The 19,213-nt window shown below is 66.6% G+C and overlaps 2 protein-coding genes and 2 long non-coding RNA genes across 4 annotated transcripts; 2 read left to right on the plus strand and 2 right to left on the minus strand.

Annotated features, from left to right (window-relative positions):
* Window positions 1-192: 192 nt before the first annotated feature.
* On the plus strand, window positions 193-879 carry LOC129151571 (uncharacterized). Its single transcript, XR_008558225.1, has 2 exons — window positions 193-459; window positions 606-879. It is a non-coding gene; the product is annotated as an uncharacterized LOC129151571 (long non-coding RNA).
* Window positions 880-4,022: 3,143 nt separating this feature from the next.
* On the minus strand, window positions 4,023-4,780 carry LOC129151570 (uncharacterized). Its single transcript, XR_008558224.1, has 2 exons — window positions 4,477-4,780; window positions 4,023-4,312 (listed from the first exon to the last, which is right to left on the minus strand). It is a non-coding gene; the product is annotated as an uncharacterized LOC129151570 (long non-coding RNA).
* A 579-nt stretch (window positions 4,781-5,359) lies between these two features.
* Window positions 5,360-9,691, plus strand: EDF1 (endothelial differentiation related factor 1). The gene is made up of 5 exons (XM_054726787.1): window positions 5,360-5,544; window positions 7,745-7,796; window positions 8,205-8,365; window positions 8,652-8,745; window positions 9,259-9,691. The coding sequence occupies exons 1-5, from the start codon at window positions 5,467-5,469 to the stop codon at window positions 9,318-9,320; spliced, it is 447 nt and encodes a 148-aa protein (XP_054582762.1). The 5' UTR covers window positions 5,360-5,466; the 3' UTR covers window positions 9,321-9,691.
* A 477-nt stretch (window positions 9,692-10,168) lies between these two features.
* On the minus strand, window positions 10,169-18,649 carry MAMDC4 (MAM domain containing 4). Its single transcript, XM_054726764.1, has 27 exons — window positions 18,604-18,649; window positions 17,968-18,075; window positions 17,711-17,884; window positions 17,509-17,634; window positions 16,992-17,122; window positions 16,824-16,908; window positions 16,549-16,674; window positions 16,230-16,367; window positions 16,050-16,138; window positions 15,794-15,967; window positions 15,474-15,558; window positions 15,199-15,378; window positions 14,985-15,113; window positions 14,711-14,842; window positions 13,502-13,618; window positions 13,244-13,378; window positions 12,987-13,123; window positions 12,711-12,924; window positions 12,476-12,613; window positions 12,252-12,367; window positions 12,082-12,172; window positions 11,797-11,943; window positions 11,492-11,626; window positions 11,284-11,411; window positions 11,087-11,195; window positions 10,489-10,655; window positions 10,169-10,210 (listed from the first exon to the last, which is right to left on the minus strand). The coding sequence occupies exons 1-27, from the start codon at window positions 18,647-18,649 to the stop codon at window positions 10,169-10,171; spliced, it is 3,399 nt and encodes a 1,132-aa protein (XP_054582739.1).
* Between the last annotated feature and the right edge of the window lie 564 nt (window positions 18,650-19,213).

Raw genomic sequence — 19,213 nt, forward strand, 5'->3', positions numbered from 1 at the left:
GGAAGCCGCAGGGGGCTCTGATTGGTCAGATTTCCCCCCGCCCTTCTTTGTGCCCGCCTTTCTGACGGACAGACAGAAGAGCCTACCAAGAGCACGGAGGGAGCCGCAGCGGGCGTCGATTGGTTGGCGCTGCCGTGACGTGCACTTCATTCATTTCCCTCCGGGGTTGCTCCGAGCAGAGCCTGCCGGGCGCCCTGGCAGCTGTGTCCGTGGAGCTCCGTGCACCCCGAGAGGACGGGAGGACCGGAGTCCCGCAGCAAGGCTTTCGCTGCTCTCACCTCCCGAGAACCTGGCGGTGTCCATGAAGGGTCAGGCTCAGGCCGAGGGCACCGTGGCGGCGCCTTCGCCTCCCCAACGCCCGGCTCAGCGCAGGGCCCCGCGTGAGTTATGTTTGTAAGAAAAAGCACGAAAAGGCTCCGCTCCCCTAAAGGGTCTGCAGGCGACGAGGTCTCCGCTCGGGTAGGTTCGTGTTCTGGAGCTAAATAGTGGTGATGGTTGCCCGACCTTACGAATGTACAAACAACACTGAATTGTGTGGTTTAATAGCGAGTTTTATATGAATTTTACCACCAATAAGCCCAAAATGCACAAACTATGGCCTCCAGACACACGGAAATGTGGAACGCGCAAATGGAAACATCTGGAAACAAGGCAGTGGTCTTGGCCAGGAAAAAAGGAGCCGCGCTGGGCGTGTTGACCTGTGGCCAGTATGTTTCTCCGCACGGGCATCGCTAACCATCTGGCGAACAGCATCTCGTCTCGTACCAGCGTCCGAAGAAGGGAAGTGCCTTCTTCATTTTGCGGAAAAGAACATGGAGATGCTGAAACCGGTTTGGCTCGGTGGATAGAGCGTCGGTCTGCGGACTGAAAGGTCCCAGGTTCGATTCCGGTCAAGGGCATGTACATTGGTTGCGGGCACATCTCCAGTGGGGGGTGTGCAAGAGGCAGCTGGTCGATGTTTCTCTCTCATCGATGTTTCTAGCTCTCTATCCCTCTCCCTTCCTCTCTGTAAAAAATCAATAAATATATTTTTTTAAAAAAAGAAAAAAAAAAAAAGAACATGGAGACCCCGCGAGGTAAGAGTCCTTTGCCCGGGCCACACAGCACCCCCAGCGCCTCCGCTCCGGGGGACTCATCTGAAGCCACTGCCGAAGGAGGAACCAGCGGAGGAGCAGGCAGGCTCTGAAGTGACGTCATGTGAACAGTCCACTCAGCGTGGAAGTGCTTGCCTCACGCTGTGTAAGTCATGACTGGGTTTGCGGTCGGAATTTCCCTGGGAGATAGCAGCCCGGCCGCCCTGCCTCTGATGCGTGTTCCGTGAGCTCAAGGCTGGGCTGGCCACGGGAGCCCTGGAAACCTCCCGCCGCCAGCTCGTGGCCTTGCGTGCGCTCAGGCGGAGGAACGTCTCCCCTTTCGCTGTGAAGCCCCTGCAGGAAACGGTTCTTGTTGCAGAGAAGAGGTTCCGCTGCAAAATCAGGAAACTCCGCCGGCCTCTGCAGTGATTCCGGGAGGGTCACTCCTCCCGGGCGGGGGTCAGGCCGAGGGCCAGAGGGCTGACGGGAGCCGCCTGGCCCTGCCCACGCCCAGAGGTTTCTCCTGAGCAAGGCCTCGCTCCCGGGAAGGCAGCCAGCTGCCTGCGGACGCCCCTGAAACGACCCCGGAGGACCTGCGGGCGCTCCTAGCACGGAAGCGCTTCTGCGTATCGTAAACACGGCTGCGTCCACAGGATCGTCACGCACGTGCAGATGTGTTTATTTTATTTATTTATTTTCATGTATGTTTACTTTAGTCTGACTCCGATGACAGGCCTGCCCGGTGAGCCGAGTCCAGAACCCAGGGAGAGGGAGTGTGGGTGGCAGGGCCCTGACCTGGAAGTGCCGCCCCACCCCCGCCCGCCAGCTCTGAAGGGGTGACACCCCCAACCTGGCAAGCCGGAAAGGGGTGACTCACTCTGCAGCTCAGGGGATTCCCAGTCAGGTTCCTTCCTGCCAAAAAGAAAGCGAAACTCAGCCCGCAGCCACAGCAGGGAGGAGCCAGGAGGCACCTGGGAGGGGCCAGGGCTGGGGTCTCAGGTCAGCAAGTGGCAGGGCGGGTTCGGGCCTAGAGCAGCTGTCCTAGCCTCAGTGCCCCCAGAGGAAGGCGTGGGCCTGGCTGCAGACCCGGGTCCAGGCCGTGTGGACACGGCTGCTGGGGCCTCTCCTGCCCACCGGTGAGCAGACCAAGGCGGGAGGGGGGCTGCCTGGCGGCCAGCAGCCCACGCCCCCTGCTGCCTCTGGAGCCCACCTGCCTCCTTGGTTTTTCTTTCTCACCTGGCATCTGTGCCCTGACAGGTATGGCTCGTAAGGTGCTCACCTCACATCCTTGACTCACTCAGGCCTCTGGGAGGACAGACACCAGCTTGCACAGGAGACAGGAAGGGTGATCTGGGTCCCACTCAGGACCTGGACATGGGACACCCTGCATGTGCCCCTCCGGCTGTCCCCAGAGCCTCCGTAGGCGGGGCCACCTCACTAAATACAACCCACTTCTCTGCCTAAAAGCTCCCCCGCTCTGCTCATTTTTCAGACATTTTAAGGTCAACCCCAGGCAGCAGCTTCTGAAAGAAGCCGGTTTCACTCTGGCTCAGCCGTCATCTGAGGGCCGGGCCCGCCAGCTCTGCCCCAGAATTCCCCTGCACCCAGGCCAGCCAGCAGGGGCTCCCCCTCCCGCCTCCCCCGAGAGTGCACAGGCAGGCCACCCCTCCCCTGAGACATCCCCTGAGGGAAGGAGAAGACACAGGGTGGGCCAGGCCACCCCACCAGCACCCGTGCTCTGGGACCAGGAGGTCACCCAGGCCTGCAGGGAGGAGGACGAGAGGCCCGGGTGGGAGGGTCCGCCCAGGCCGGCCGCTGGACAGGAGCCCAGCAGGAGAGCCAGGGCGCACAGAGCTGGGAGGGACAGCTCCACGCCCATGTGCACCCTCTGTGCACTGGGAAGGACACGCAGTAATAGAAGTCGGGCACGTGTTCCCGGCTCACCATCCCACGCTTTTTGAAACCACGGATGGCATCACCTGTTCAGACCACGTCTGTGTGCAGCACAGAGGGCACTCGGGAAGCTCGGGAAAACGCAACAGTACCAAGAAGAAAGCAGAGACCGCCCCACGTCCCCTCACCCACAGACAAGCTCCGCCAGGATTCCCAACCCGTTTAACCCCCACCTCCCGTCAGGCCACCTCAGAACACAAAGGCCACCCCACACCCAGGGCCAAAGGCCAGGCAACAACCTCCCACGCAGAACTGAAGCTTCCCAGGCTGTCCCCACCTCTGCTGCATGGGGCCTGGCCAAAGGGCCTTTGCACCAGCCAGGCCCGCACCTGGACCAGCTCCCCGCGCCCCCAGGTGCCTGGCAGGCCTCAGCGTCTCGCTCCAGGTGGTCTGTTGTTGAGTGGGTCCCCGCCACGCGCCCCAGGTGACTAGAACCGGTTTGTGTGCCTGTGTCCTTCCCCAGATGTGGGCCCCAGAGGGCAGCGACCTTTGGGGCCTCATCCTGGGCTCCTTCTCATCCCGGCACAGCGGCGGGTCCGCGCGCGCCATCTGCCGGCTGAGGCTAGAACTGCGCACCTGCTCACTGCAAAATTCTTCCGGTCACGCAAAATGGTGAGTGGACTCAGTTCTCCCCACCCCCGGGCAGATGAAGTCCGTCGCCTCTGAGGAAAGTAGGCCGTAAGGCAGGATTTAGGGTTTGATACTCCTTGTGCTGTTTTTCCTTTTGGGTGGGGTTGCCCTTGTCGGAACTCCTATATTTGTGCAGCAAACACCTACCTGTAGGAATGCTACCGTGAGCGCTTCGTGCAAAGCCCCGAGTGCCACCCAAACCACGGTCACGGTCACCACTAACAATCAGATGCCAGTGTGACCAGACACGCTAGAGACGTTTGAACCGCCCGTCTGTTCTTTCCACAACACAATCTGCAGTCATGCTGTGCGCGTTCAAACAGAACACAGCCAAAAACCTAAGCAAAACCACTAGAAACGCATGTGTTAATCCACACAAAGGTCATTTTTCTAAATTTTGTGATATTTGTGGCACTTGTCAGTTTTGTTTTTTTTTTAATGTATAACTTGTCCTCTTATACAAAACTGTCGTAAAATAGCCCTCGCCGGTTTGACTCCGTGGATAGAGTGTTGGCCTTCGGACTGAAGGGTCCCAGGTTTGATTCCCGTCTAGGGCACATGCCGGGGCTGCGGGCTCGATTCCCAGTAGGGGGCGTGCAGGAGGCAGTTGATCGATGACTGCCTCTCATCATTGATGTTTCTCTCTCTCTCCCTCTCTGAAATCAATGAAAATAAAAAATTAAAAAAACTAATAACTGTAAGGTATTACAGCATTGTTGTAAAATATATACATACATTTTACAAAATATTATACAAAAATATTTATTTTTCTCAGTTTGGTTTTATACTTTTCCGTTTTTTATCTCAAAGAGAGTCCTACCCCAAATTGCGTATGTCCAACGCCTCTGCATCACGTGAGCACACTTCCAGGAAAATACAGCTTGGACTTGCATGCAGGCTGGCAGAGGGAAGCCTGAGGCAGAAACTAAGTCCAGCAACAGAAAAACGGATGCGTATCCATTTCCCAGGCCAGTTTGTGGGCGGACACCCGAACCTCCTGCCTGCACTGGGCCAGAGCCGGGCTGGGCTGACCCATGCCCATCCCCAAAGGTGCGACCCGGGGAGCTGCCAGCCCCCCTAGTTTGCCCGAAGGCCGAGTCCTCCCTCCGCTCATCACCCCTCCTTCCCAGGCCCCTCCTCTCCCGAAATGTGGCCGCCCCTCGCGCGCGCCCCCTCGTCTCTCCCTGCGCATCGCCCCCGCCACGCCCTTCTTCCTCCCGCGGCCCCGGCTCCCGTCCCCTCACCCGCGCCCCCTCCTCTACACGAGTTCCCTCTCCTCACTACCGCGGCCTGGCGCACACACCGCAACCCACGCCTCCGCGCCCCTTTCCCCGCCTCCCTGCGGCCACTCCCGCCCCTCTGCACCAGACAACTCCCCTCCGCGCCCCCTCCCCGCCCCCTCCGCGCCCCCTGTGCACACTCGGCCCTGCCGTCGTCTCCTCCGCGCCCCCCTGCGCTCACTCCTGCGCCCTGCGCTTCCCGGACCGCGCCCCCCTCGCGCCCCCCTGCGCTCACTCCGGCCCCCTCCCCGCCCCCTCCGCGCCCCCTTGCGCTCACTCCGGCCCCCTCCGCGCCCTGACGTCACCACCCCCACGTCGCGCACCGCCCCCGCAGTTCTGCAGATGAGCCGGGCTCAGATTGGTCCCGAGCCGCAGGAAGTGCCCGCCCATCCGGGATTCCGACCAATGGGAGGCGGGGGCGGGGCCGCGGACGGCGCCGGAAGCGGGCTAGCGAAGAGGCGACGTCGCGCCGCAGGGTCTCGAGCAGCTGCCGCCGAGCCGCCGTGAGGACCGCTGACCCGCCCGCCGCCATGGCCGAGAGCGACTGGGACACGGTGACGGTGCTGCGCAAGAAGGGCCCCACGGCCGCGCAGGCCAAGTCCAAGCAGGTGAGGCCCCGCGCGGCCTCAGGGCCGGGAGCGGCCGGCGGACCGGGCGGACCGATGCGGGGCTGACGCGGGGTCGGGGGCCGCCGTCAGGGGCTCGGGTAGGGAAGGGGCGGGGGACGGGGCACGGGAGATGGCCCGTCAGGGACGGTCCGCGCGGACTTGGGGGCGCCAGGATGAGGACAGAGGCAGAAGGCAGGACTGGAGGACGGTCCGCGATAGCGGGTGGGGGCTGGGACGGGACCAAGGGGCTGGGACGGGGGGGGGGTGGAGGGGCAGAACGGGGGGGCAGGGAGGTGGAGGGGCAGGAACGGGGGGGGCAGGGAGGTGGAGGGGCGGGAACGGGGGGGCAGGGAGGTGGAGGGGCAGGGAGGTGGAGGGGCAGAACGGGAGGGCAGGGAGGTGGAGGGGCAGGAACGGGGGGGGGCAGGGAGGTGAAGGGGCAGGAACGGGGGGGGGCAGGGAGGTGGAGGGGCAGAACGGGAGGGCAGGGAGGTGGAGGGGCAGGAACGGGGCGGGCAGGGAGGTGGAGGGGCAGGAACGGGGGGGCAGGGAGGTGGAGGGGCAGAACGGGGGGGCAGGGAGGTGGAGGGGCAGGAACGGGGGGGGGCAGGAAGTGGGGGGGCAGGGAGATAGAGGGGCTGGAATGAGGAGGACCACGGGGCCTGGACAGGGCCTTGCCTGGATGGGCGCGTGAGGGTGGGGTTTTCGGGCCAGTGATACAGGCCTGGGGTTGACGCCGGGCAAGGTCCGGAGGCCTTTGGACTGGTGGGTGTGGACAGGGACAGCGAAGATGAGGCGGAGGGCCGAGGACTGGGTCCGGGTTGGGGGGGGGCTTGGGGTGGAAACGGGGTGGGGCATGGCTAGGGGGCGGGGACGGTGGGATGGGACAGGGGCGGGATTGGAGCGCCCCGCCCCGCCCTCCTCCCCCCCACCCACCCCACCCCCCGAGTCTGCTCAGTCCGAGGCTGCCCATGTCACCCACCCAGCACCCTGCACGCTGCCTGGGGACTCACCGTGCAGGTGCCCCTGCCCCCCCCCCCCGCCTGCACGTGCAGATGAGCCCTGAGGGCGGCTGGGAGGCAGCGGGTTCCCGGCCTGGCTAGCTGTCCGGGCGGGGCGGGGCCTGGGCCAGGACTCCTTGTCCTGCCCCCCGCTGGCTGCGCAGTCAAAACCAAATGCGCTTTTTCTTCTTTTTCAAAGGAAACTAAGGGCCACAGCAGCAGTCACAAGCACAGCGCCAGAAAGCGCCTGTAAACCCACCCACTTAAGAGCGCCCGCAGCCACTTTGAAGTGTTAGCACGAGGGTTATGCTACTGTTGGGGGCCACAGATCCGGGGTCGGGGTAGGGGTGCTCCCGTTGGTGGTGCTTGGGGTGGGTGCCCCGAGGAAGGCCAGACCAAACAGCCTTCTTTGGGGGGGAGCCGCCGCCAGTTTGCAGCGTGGACTTCTAGGCGGAAACTGGGAGCCGGTCTCAGCTGCGGGAAGGAACGGCCTTGGGAGCAGCTGAGGGAGAGGCGCCAGGAGACTTGGTTGAAGGGGATTTTGCTGACGAGCTGGGGTTCAAAGCCCAGCATGCCCCGGTGCCGTTTGACTGCCGGTCGGGTGCATGGCCGGTGGCAGGCTGGACCCCCGGTGGGGTGTGGGCGATAGATTGCTTCACTCGCTGTCACGTCCATGTTTCTTTCCCCTCGCCCTCTCGCTCAGGGTCAATAAAAACCTAAACAAACAAAAAGCCGGCGCCGATGTCCGCCCGTGGAAGAGCCCGGTGGTGCCCGGCTCACAGCAGCTGAGCTGGCGCTGCCAGAGCCGGTTGTGTTTGGTGTTTGTCAGTCCGCACCTGAAGGCGTTTTTCCCGCTGACTTTTAGAGGGGGGAAGGGAAGGGAAGAGACAGATGTCGATTGGCTGCCTCCCTCATTGGAGCCCGCAACCAGATTAGGTGCTCTTGACTGGAGTCGAACCCACAACCCTTCAGCTGTAACCACTGAGCAAAACCAGCCAAGGTGAAAGCTAATATTTTAGAAGTTGACTTTAGAGATTTGTCCCACCCACCTATGCATTCATTGGTTGGCTCTTGTGTGTGCTCTGCCTGGGGATCGAACCCACAACCTTTGAGTATCAGGACAAAGCTGTAACCAGCTGAGCTGCCCAGCCACGGCTCCAAAGTTAATTTTGACCAAAAGTCATTTCCTGATTTTCTAGGCCATCCTAGCAGCCCAGAGACGAGGAGAAGATGTGGAGACTTCCAAGAAATGTAGGTACCAATGCGTCCGCGCTCAGCGAGGGCGTGGGGCGGGCCATCTCTGCAGATGTGCGCAGTGCCCCGGGGGTCAGGATGCCCGCTGGCAGCCGAAGCCGCTGCGGGCTGGGGGCGTCTGGACTCTCACCCGAGCAGCTGTGGGTGGCAGAGGTCGGGAGGCTGTGCTGTCCACTCCCACCGCTGGGAGAAAGTTCTGGAATCTGCTCTGAAGCCTGTGCAGTTGCCATGATTGGACGGCCTGGCTTCCCATGTCACCTGGGCGCGCAGCTGCGCGGGCGCCCCTGCCGTCGTGCGTGGTTCGTGTCCTGAAACACCTTTCCCTCATGTTGGTGCAAACCTCTCTCTCTCTCTCTCTCTCTCTCTCTCTCTCTCTCTCTCTCTCTCTCGGTTCCCACCGCTCAGGGGCTGCTGGTCAGAACAAGCAGCACTCAATCACCAAGAACACAGCCAAGCTGGACCGGGAGACGGAGGAGCTGCACCACGACCGGGTGACCCTGGAGGTGGGCAAGGTCATCCAGCAGGGCCGGCAGAGCAAGGGGCTGACGCAGAAGGACCTGGCGACCGTGAGTGGCGGCCCCTCCTCCAGGCTGTGGTTGGGCGGGGGCTCTGCCCACCGGGGACTTAGGGGGCTGCAGCTGGCCCTGGCCCCCGCAGGCCTCTGGGGAAGCCACAGGAGGCCCCGGGACCTTTCTCTCTCGAGTGACCAAGGGCATCTGGGAGCGGCCCCACTAAGGCCCTCGGCCCCTCGCTGTCGCGGAAGGTGGAGCCCAGCCCATCCACGTGTGTCCTACCTAGTTCTGCAGCGTTTTCTTACCAAACTGACGTGTACAAAACACATTTTCTCTTTAGAAAATCAACGAAAAGCCACAGGTCATCGCGGACTACGAGAGCGGACGGGCCATTCCTAACAACCAGGTTCTGGGCAAAATCGAGAGAGCCATCGGTGAGTGTCCTCCGGCTTGTGGGGTGACCAGGCGCCAGGGCTGCCCCTTGGGGGGGTGGGTCAGGTGGGGCGCAGGAAGCCTGGCTTTAGGAAAGTTCCCCTGAGTGAGCTGGGTGGTTTCCTCCCCGGCACATTTCCCCACCGGCCCCACCCCCAGCCCAAGTCTGGGGTCCTCGTGGCTCCTGCCCTGCCCGTTCTCAGGTTCTCCACACGTCCCCTGGGGTGTCAGCCTGAAGCCCGGGCACGGAGCTCCGTCCTGGGGAGGGAAGGGGTGTCTGCTCTGGGTCGAGGTGCCAGCAGCTCCGAGAGCCCAGCCCGGAGTGGGGCTGCCGTCCCCGGTCCCTCTCCCTCCCTCCCACTCCCTGTCTCCTGGCTGTCGGGCTGGGAGCGAGTGCTCATGGCCAGAGGGTGGCTGCTGCCCCCTTGGGGACATGGTGGGAAGCGGGGGGCTGCTCTCTCCTCTGAAGTTCCCCGGTGGGAGCTGCGAGGTCATTGGGTCCGATGCTCCTTCAGGCCTCAAACTCCGGGGGAAGGACATTGGGAAGCCGATTGAGAAGGGGCCCAGGGCGAAATGAGCACAAAGCCTCGAGGTCAGTGCGTTCCGGCTGATCGTGTCTGGCGGTTCCCCGGGACCCCCAGTGCCAGCGTGGCCTCACGCGCCGAGCGGAACACGGGTGTCAGCCTGCCTGGGACCCCACCCAACCTGCTGTAAACAAAGCCTTGCAAAGTGTTAGCTTCTCCTGTTGTGTTTCCTCCCTACCCCCATCCTCAGCAAGGTGCAGACCCACCACCCTCTCCCCAGGTGTCGGCCACGTGGGCGTGGCTCCCAGGGGGGCGGAGGGGGCCTCACGGCGGTGCGGGGCAGGGCCAGTCCAGTCCGCAGAGGGAAGACGCCCGTCTGGCTGCTAGAGACGCTAATAAACTAATAAACATTCGCTGCCCTTCCTGCCGGTGTGAGCATCTGTCCCACCGGGCCCCGCCCACTGCACCTCTGCTCCCTCTTGGCCCAGGGGGTGGGAGGGGGTTGTTTTCATGTGGGGCTGTGGTGGTGCCCGAGGGGCTGTGAATGTTAGTGGGTGTTGGCTGGCCTGTTGGCACCAGGCCCCACCCTCCCCTGGCCCGAGTCCCTGGCCACACCCTTCCCTATCGTCCTGTGGGCCCAGAGGCCAGGGGAACAGCTGTGTTGTCTGGGGACCGCTCGGGCGTGGCACGGGTGGTGGACACGGGGACCCTTCAGAGCAAGATGCACAGGCTGGCCGGCGAGAGGGGCTGCCCTCACGGGCCGGAGTGTTTATTGTTGGGGTGAGGACTTCACCCAGACGTGTGGGTGGTGGCAGGATGCAGGGTGAGGGATGGGGGCTCGGCACGTCCGGGGCCAGGGCGACAGGATGGGGAGCTCTTGTGGGGAGTGGGTCCTCTGGGCCTAGGGGCCGGTGGTGACGGACGCTGGCAGGGTGACTTGATCCTAGAAAGGGGGAGGAGCCTGGTGACGGCTGGTGGCAGGTGGGCAGCACCAGTTGGGTGGGTCGAGGGGTTCCTGCCCCACTGCCTGCTCTCCAGGGTCCAGCCAAGAGGAGGGCACAGCGGCTCCCCCACCCGCCTGTGGGGGTGTGGTGGTGCCCGAGGGGCTGTGACAGTTAGTGGGTGTTGGCTGGCCTGTTGGCACCAGGCCCCACCCTCCCCTATCGTCCTGTGGGCCCAGAGGCCAGGGGAGCAGCTGTGTTGTCCCACCCGGGGCCCTACCGCGTTGAAGAGAACGTTGTCAAAGCCGGGGGCTGCAGCCGCAGTCCTGTCCCTGGAGGGGCAGCCCCCCTTCCGCAGCCATTGCCACCCCATGAGTCCAAGCAGCACCAGGAGCACGAGCAGGGCACCGCCGACCGCGGCTGGCACCGTGGCCCCCGCCGAGTCCCCTGTGGGCCGCGGGGCAAGGGAGCCCTGGGGCCTCAGTCCTCCCTGACAACCCCACTCCCAAGCCAAGCACTGTGCCTGGGACACCGACCCTGCTCCCCTCGGGTTCCTGGGGTCACTGCTTGAGACGGGGGACAGGCAGGCATCATGGCCCCAGGCTGGACCCCACTTGGGGGTGAAGCACCAGCACCCAGCGAGTGCTCAGGAGCGGCGGCTGCAGTCCCTGGCCTGTCTGGCACCTCCCGGGCCCAGCCTCAGCCTGGAGCAGCGCACGGTCAGGGGCCCGGGGAGGGGAGGGGACAGCAGGCAGATGGGGGACAGTGAAGGCCAGCCTTGGTGGCTCTCCTGGCCTCAGGCAGCCACAGGGGCCGAGAGCTGCTGAGCCGCTGATCCCAGACCCGGAGCAGGGCTGGCCAGCCTGGGCAGGGCTTACCCTGGCTGGGCACAGGCCGCTGGCAGCGCTGCCCGGCCAGATACTCGACGTCGTCCAGGGCAATGGGCCCCAGGGCTGGCTGGCCGCCCAGAGTGGCCTCAAACACGATCTGACCAGGAAGAGAAGCCGTGTGGGCCCCCGGAGGCAGGGTCCCCGCCTGAGTCCCCCAGGCCCCGACTCGGAGTTCCAGGACTCACCTGGAACTCCTCAGCACTGGCCACCTCCACCTGGCCTTCCAGCCACTGGTGCCGCAGGCGCCCGCCCGCGCCCCACACGTTCAGCTGGCCCCGTGCACTGCTCAGGAGCACCCTCAGCTCGCCCTTGTCTGAGAGCAGAGCCAGGGTGGTTTAGGCCAGCCCCAGGCTCCGCCCCCCCACCGCCCCGCCCGCTGACCAGCCTACTCACAGAAGTGCTCAGGGAAGCCCATGTGGTACCAGAAGCGGAGGCAGGAGGCCTGGGTGGGGGGCAGGGGCTGGCTGCGCAGCCAGGCTGCCCGGCCCCCCGGACCCAGCACGCCTGTTTCGAAGAGAGCAAAGTGGCCTGGGGACGAGAGAGGGAGGGGTGCCCCAGTGATCGATGGAGCCAACCCCTGACCAGAGGCCTCTGACCCTGAGGGAGCCCAGCTGAGCTGGGCTGCTGGCCCTGGCAGGGGTGGGCGGGTGCCCTTGGGTGTGTGTGGCTCTGGGGCCTCCTCCCTGACTCAGACCCACCTGCGTCGGTGCCCATGGTGTGGTCCACGAGGGGCTGGGGGTACCGGGAGGGTGTGGATCCACTGCTCCAGTCCCAGCTGTACCCTCCCAGGCCGGGCCAGGACAGGTGGCTCCAGCCACACAGGCCCGTCTCAAAGTCACAGGAAGCTGCAAGGGACCCGGGCACTGAGTGGTACTGCCCCGCCCCGATCCCTGGGGCACCACCACTGCTGAGGATGCTTGGCACAGAGCTGGTCCCACCCATGCGTCGTGGCAGGTCCCATGGCCAGGCCGCTGGGCGCCCACCTGGCGGCGGGCAGGGCCCGTCCTGGAGCAGCAGGTCATCCAGCGCGATGTAGGAGTGCTCCACGCCAGCGGCCACGGCCTCGAACACCACCTGGGCAGGCACAGAGTGAGGCAGTGCCACGCCTGGCCGGACGGCCCTCGGACAGGAAGGACCCGCCCCGGGCGCTCACCCTCCAGGCCCGCTGGGCCTGCACGGCCACTCTGCCCAGGCGCCAGGCCGGCCCTCCATGCTCGCTGATGGTCAGCACCTGGTGCCGCTCTGCCTCCACGCGCACCTGCAGGGTACCTGCCCCCCAGCGCCGGCCCGGTCAGCAGAGGGACAATGCCCTCAGAGCCCAAAGCAGTGGCCTGCCAGGCGGCCTGACACAGGGCTGGTGGGCGCGGACCACCGCACCTGGGTTTCGGAGGCTCAGGTGGTACCAAAAGGTCAGGCAGGCGGGTTGGGCCAGGGGCTGGTGCTCCTCTGAGGTCAGGAAGGCCACGTGGCCACTGGGCAGGGCCCGTGGGCTCGTATCCACGATCATGTAGTGCCCTGGGTGAGGATGCCAGCTTGAGCCTGCTGCCCCGCCCACCCTGACCCCAACCGCCCTCCGCCTCACCCTCGGTCCTCTCCCAGCCCAGGCCGGCACCATGAGCTGTCTCTGTAGTGTGGTCAGCCTGGGGGCCCCAGGCGGCGTGGCCCGTGGCGTTGGCCTGGCGCGTCCAGTGATCCCCCGTGGAGAAGCCGCAGGCCGAGTCCTCAAAGGAGCAGCGCTTGGGGGCCCAGCAGGGCCCGGGCCGCAGGGCCATGTCGTCCAGCGCCATGGAACCGTGGAACCCGTCCCGCAGGCCCTCGAACAGCAGCTGGGGGCGGAGGGTGTCAGCGCTGGGCCTTGCCCTGCCCTCGCCCCAGGAGCTGACCTCACCTGGTACTGGGCGCCCGCGTCCGGCTGGTGGTGGAGAGTGGCCCAGGCCTCGTGCCAGCGGTTGCCGTGGGTGCCAGACCTTGACCACAGGTGCGTGTCCTCCTTCCCGTCCTGCCTCATCACCAGGCGCAGCGTCCCTGCAGGGCGAGTGGCACTGAGAGAGGACACGCCCCCCCCCCCCCCCCCTGCCAGCTTCCTAGCTCCTCCAGAACCTGGGCCACCTGAGCCTCAAGCCCTGCCCAGCGCCGGGCACTCACCGATCTGGGGCCCGTGGAGGTGGTACCAGAAGGACAGGCACTCCTGAGGGGCTGCTGGCGTCTGGGGCTGGGTGAGCAGGTGGGCACCAGGGCCCCGGGCCGGCGGGTCCGTGGGGTCCAGGAGCATGAAGTAGCCTGCAGGCGGGGGAGCGGGACCCGGCTGAGCGCACCGACTCCAAGAGGCTGCCCTCCAGCGCAGGCCTCGAGCCACTCCCAGGCCTGGGCACTGCCCCCACCTACCTGGGTGCTCCCACCTACCTTTGCCTGTGGTGTGGTCGTACCCAGGCCCATGGCTCTCCACCCGGTGCCAGTGGGCGTCGGTGAGGTGGCCCGTGTGCCAGCCACACGTGTGCCGCTCAAAGTTACAGGAGACCTCTGTGGGGGCGGGGGGTTCAGCACCCCCCGGCACCCCCGTTTCCCTCCTGAGACCCGAGAAGCTGGGAGGCGTGCTCTCGGGGTGGGTCTCGGGCCCCTGAGGTGGTCTGGGTGGAGGAGCGGGGGGTGGGGGTGACCTGTGTCTGCCTTGGTGGCCAGGGCGGGGCTGCAGTCCTTCAGAGTCACGCTGTCCACCCCGGCGCCCTGCTGGCCAGGGCCTTCCCAGTCCACGAGGCCGACAAACTCCAGCTTCATGGGGGCACGAGGGAGGGCTGTTAGGTCCAGGCAGCTCTGGGCCCCCCCACCTGGCTGCCCCCCCCCCACCTGGCTGCCCCCCCCCCACCTGGCTGCTTCCCCACCTGGCTGCCCCCTCAGCTGGCTGCCCCCTCACCTGGCTGCCCCCCTACCTGGCTGCCCCCCCCACCTGGCTGCCCCCCCAACCTGGCTGCCCCCCCACCTGGCTGCCCCCCCACCTGGCTGCCCCCCAACCTGGCTGCTCCCCCACCTGGCTGCCCCCTCAGCTGGCTGCCCCCCCCACCTGGCTGCCCCCTCAGCTGGCTGCCCCCTCACCTGGCTGCTCCCCCACCTGGCTGCCCCCCCACACCTGGCTGCTCCCCCACCTGGCTGCCCCCTCAGCTGGCTGTCCCCCTACCTGGCTGCCCCCCCCACCTGGCTGCCCCCCCCCACCTGGCTGCCTCCCACCTGGCTGCCCACCCCAACCTGGCTGCCCCCCCACCTGGCTGCCCCCTCACCTGGCTGCCCCCTCACCTGGCTGCCCCCCCCACCTGGCTGCTCCCCCACCTGGAAAGGCCGGCGGCGTTGCCCCAGGAGGACTGTGTCCCCCTTCCAGGCGCTGCTGCTGCTCTGGGCCTCCCACACCAGCTCCCGGGCACCGCCCTCCACCACCAACAGCGCCAAGAAGCCTGGCCAAGGGGGGACCAGGGGTCAGCTGCCCGCCCCCCTCCTGCAGGGGCCTCTCCAATCCTGCAGGGCACCCCTACCTCCTGCAGGCCACCCTCCTGCAGGGCCCAGCTCCCAGCTCCGCCCCCCAGGGCTGGGCAGAGGGCCCCAGGGAAGGCAGGTGAGCAGTACCTTGGGGGTGGCTCTGAAGAAAGTAAGCCATGTGGAGCACACAGTGGGGGCCTGAGGGGCCCAGGGGGGGTGTGAGGGCCCTGGCCGCTGCCGTCCGCTGTCCCCAGGCCCTCTGCAGGGACAGGAAGTGCCCTAAGGGAGAGTGGGGGCCTTAGAACGACTCCTTCCAGGGACCCCCAGCTCTGGACCCCCCAGCGGAAGAGGCAGAGCAGGGGACCCTGTGGGGTACAGTTCGCAGGCAGAGGCTCCAGGCTGCCCTGGGGGGGGGCCTCACCAGCTGCAGCCCCGCTGGCATCCGTGCCGGGGCCCCTGCTCTCCTCGGCCGGGAGGCGCCCCCACTGCAGCCGCCCCACGCTGGCGTCCTCCCAGCCCCCGGCCGTGGGGGTCTCAAAGTCTGTGGTGCCTGCAACAGCGGGTGCTGAGTGGCCCTGGGCCGCGCCCCCTGGCCTGGGGAGGGCCGAGGAGGGAGCCCCGCCCCCGCGGCTCACCGCACTCCTGCTCATCCTCGCCCCCCTCGCACTGCGGCTGGAAGTCACACAGCTGCTCCGGGGGCACACACAGGTCCCCACAGTGGAGGTGTCCCGGCTCACAGGGCCCCTGGGGCTGCCGACCAACGGGCTGAGGCCTGGGGACCAGGGGCCAGAGCCCAGAGGGGGAGCGGGATGCCTCTGTGGGGTAGAGCAGACAGGATGGGGTCAGGGGCGTGGGGGCTGTGCCTGCCTGCCAGGGAGGGGAGGCGGGAGGAGGGGCTCAGCAGGCTCACCCGGGGCTGGTGTGCAGCCGTCAGAAAGGATGAGGTCGTCCAGGCCCACGACACCCCCAGTCCCTGTCTGCCCGGCCAGGAGGATCTGCAGGCACAGCAGGCTCAGGGGGCACCGGTGTCTGTGTGCTGCCCGGGGCCTGCTCACTGAGCCCTCTCCCACCATCCCACACCATGTCCATCGCCCCAAAGCCACCCCCACGGCCCTTTAGGGGGGCCTTCGGAGAGCCCCCTGCCTTCCCATCCTGCAGCCTGCACACAAACCACACTGCCTGGAGGGCTGCCCGCCCGCTTCCCCCCCTTCCCTCCCCCCCTCGCCTCACCCGGAAGGGGTGCTCGCTCTGGATGTCCACTCGGTCTCGGACCCAGGCGTCCCCCAGCTCCCCGTGGCGGCTGCGCAGGAGGACGGGGTCCCGGGGGGCGTGGGGGCCCTGAGCCTGCAGGTACAGCCGGAGGCGGCCGGTCTGGGACCCGTGCAGGTAGAGATAGAGGACGAGCTGGAGGGGACGAGGACGGTCAGGGAGCGGCTCCAGACCAGCGCCCGGTCAGGCAGCCCGCGTCCCCGCCTGCCTCACCCACCGAGCAGTTGTGGGGACCTGAGGCTTGGAGCTCGGGGCTGTAGAGGAGAGCAGGGGCGCGGGGCTCGGCCACAGACACCAGGAAATAGCCTGGGGAGAGAGTGGAGTGGGCTGCGGCCTGGGGGCCCGGTGCCTGCGGCCTGGGGGGCCAGGCTGGGCCGAGGGTCCCCAGTGGCCTCACCCTGTGGGCTGTTCCGGCTGTGGTCTCGGCGCGGCCAGGCGGGGCGCTCGGGGACACTGGCGCTGTGGTTCCGGGTCCAGCCCTCCGAGCGGTGCCACAGGCCCAGGCCCGTCTCGAAGTCGGTGGGTATGTGGCGGCCTGGGGCGAAGGGCTCAGGCCCCTGAGCAGGGCCTCCCCTGCCCTGGGCCTCCCCAGTGGTGCAGCTGCCTCAGGCCATGCGGCTCCATCTCCATCCGCCACCCCCAGGAGGACGAGCAGAGGTTCGGTCCCCCCCGCCCCCCCCTGCCCCCCGCATCCTCTGAATGGGAACCCCGCTCACGGCATCTGGGCGTGTCCTCGTCTGAGCTGTCCCCACAGTTGTCCTCCCCATCGCACACCTGGTGGGGCTCCACGCAGGCCTGGTTCCGGCAGCGGTGATGCCCCAGCCGGCAGCCGGCCTGGGGGGCTGGGGTGGGGGAGGATAACCATCACCAGGCCCCAAACCCTGGGGGCGGGGCAGCTGGGGGAGAGGCCCCAGACTTTCGGAGCTGGGAGTGACCAGGTGGGGCCCCACTACCCCGGCCCCCGGCGTGGGCCCACGGCCTGGGGACTTACTGGGCAGCCCACAGCCCCAGAAGGTCACGTCGTCCAAGGCCACAGCCCCCCTGTGGGTGGCGTTGCGGGTGGCAGAGAAGGTCACCTGAAGAGAAGAGGGTCCTCAGGGCCTCAGTCAGGGCTCAGACCCACCTGCTGCCCCCACCATTCAAACTGCCCCCAGCTCACCCAGAAGTCACCCCGGATGCGGCCGGGGGCCACCACCAGCTCCTGCCAGCCCGCGCCCCAGGGCCCTGAGCTCTGCCACAGGGCCAGCGTCTCTGTGCCATGCGTCAGCTCCAACCGCAGCTCAGCCACGTCTGTCACGGGGTCACAGGCAGCTGAGCTCGGGCCTCCCAGCCGGCGGGCTGTGCCCTGCCCCTGGCCTCCTGCCCCTTCCCTGCGGCACCCTTCCATTTTCTTTCTTCTTCTCTTTTTTAAATATATTTTTTATGGATTTCAGAGAGGAAGGGAGAGGCAGACAGATTCAGTGATCACCGCCTCCTGCACGCCCCGCACTGGGGTTCGAGCCTGCAACCTGGGCATGTGCCCTGATCCAATCACACTGCGACCTCCTGGTTCATAGGTCGATGCTCAACCCCTGAGCCTCACCGGCCCAGCCGCCCTTCCATTTCCTGCCGCAGCGGCTGTCTTTTCCTGTCTCCCCTCTCTGGGCACCCCGCCCAGCCCGGGGCTGGGCACACACCTGCGGAGGCCGCCTGGTACCAGAGCCGCAGCTCACAGGTGGGGGCCGCCTCACGCAGGACGGGGGAGCGCAGGGCTGCCACGGACGGCTCTTTCCCGCGATGAGTGCCAACAGCCACGTACCAGCCTGGACGGCAGAGAGGTTTGAAGACGGGCAGGGACCAAGGAAGGGGGGGCCTGGGCACCCACCCGCGAGGGCTCACCGAGGTCAGTGCCGAGAGTGTGGTCTGCGCGCGGCCCGGGGCCCCCCAGCGCGGCCCCTGCCCGGTCTCGGAGCCAGCGGTAGCCTGAGGTGCTGATGTCTCGCCAGCCACACGAGTCCTGCTCGAAGCTGCAGGCGAAGGGGGCGCTCCGGGCGGGCGAGGCCCCGTTGTAACCTGGGACAGCAGGGGCGGGGGTCAGGGGGGCGGCCCTCGGGGCTGGCCAGCCCTGCCCCGCGTCCGCCCGCCGACCTGCTCACCGCACTGCGTCTCGTCGGAGCAGTCCCCGCAGTCGCACACGAAGTTGCACACGGCATCCTGGGGGGCCCGGCAGTGGTTGGGGACCCAGGCCCCACCTGGGGACCCTGCTGCCAGCAGAGACAGGCAGGCGTCTAGCAGGTGACCCCATCCTGTATGCCTGGGACGGTCCCAGGTCCCAGGACCCTCAGACCTGGGCAGCCCAGCTGTGGGTTGTCCTGCTCTGGGTTCCGGGCCAGGAGGTCAGGGGGAGGGGCTGTGTCTGTGGCTGGGGGCTCCCGCCAAAGCCGAGCTGAGCACAGCTGGCCTGAGAGGCTGGCTGCAGGGGACCAAGGGCCCCCCATGTGGAACACCCCCTGGGGAGGGAAGTGGAAGCCCGGGAGGGAGGGTACCCCCAAGCGGGTGTGTCAGTGGTGACCCAGACCCGCTCAGGTTCCAGGCGTCCAGGAGCAGGGTTCTGCCGCCAGGGCCTCTCACCTTGGGGCCTGGGCGGAGACTGGGCCTGGGGGAGCACAAGGCTTGCCCCCTGCCCAGCGGGGCAATCCCCAGGACCCAAGGGCTCCCTCTGGGCCCCACCCAGGGCCTGGCCCCCGAGTCCCCAGCCAGCTCTGCTTCAGGAGCCGAGCCCGAGGACTCACCCAGGAGCAGGACCAGGGCAGGAAGGAGGCGGCTGGGCAGCGGCATGGCCAGGCCGAGGGAAGCGGACTGGGGGCCGTGTGCTCAGTTATCCCCTCGGCCCCACTGCTGACTCCGCTCTAACTGGAGGGGGCCCCTTGGCCAGCCCCACCCTGGCCGATGAGGGCAAACCTCCGGTCGTAAAAGGGTCCAGGAGAGGGGCCCCTGGGCACGTCAGCCCCCCCTTGTCCAGCAACTCCGGACCGAAGGTCTGGCCCTGCCCGTCACACCAACCGCCGCTCAGCCCTGCCTGGTGGAGGCCCCTCTGGAGGTGGCTCCGGGCAGCACGGGCTGCGACCACTTCTCCAGGACTCTGCCCCAGCCTGGCAGCGAGGTCAGCCGGCCCGGCGCCAACACCTGTGAGCCCTGGGAGGGCCGGGAGCCGGGACCGCGACCATCTCCATCGCCATCACTCGGCCTGTGGTGCCTGTTCCCTTGCTCATTCCTAAATAATCACTTACTTTAATGTGTTTTTATTGATCTCAGAGAGGAAGGGAGAGGGAGTCAGAGAACCATCCACGATGAGAGAATCATGGGTCGGCTGCCTCCTGCATGCCCCACTGGGGATGGAGC

The sequence above is a fragment of the Eptesicus fuscus genome, chromosome 15 (genome assembly GCF_027574615.1).
Source record: "Eptesicus fuscus isolate TK198812 chromosome 15, DD_ASM_mEF_20220401, whole genome shotgun sequence".
Taxonomy (NCBI): domain Eukaryota; kingdom Metazoa; phylum Chordata; class Mammalia; order Chiroptera; family Vespertilionidae; genus Eptesicus; species Eptesicus fuscus.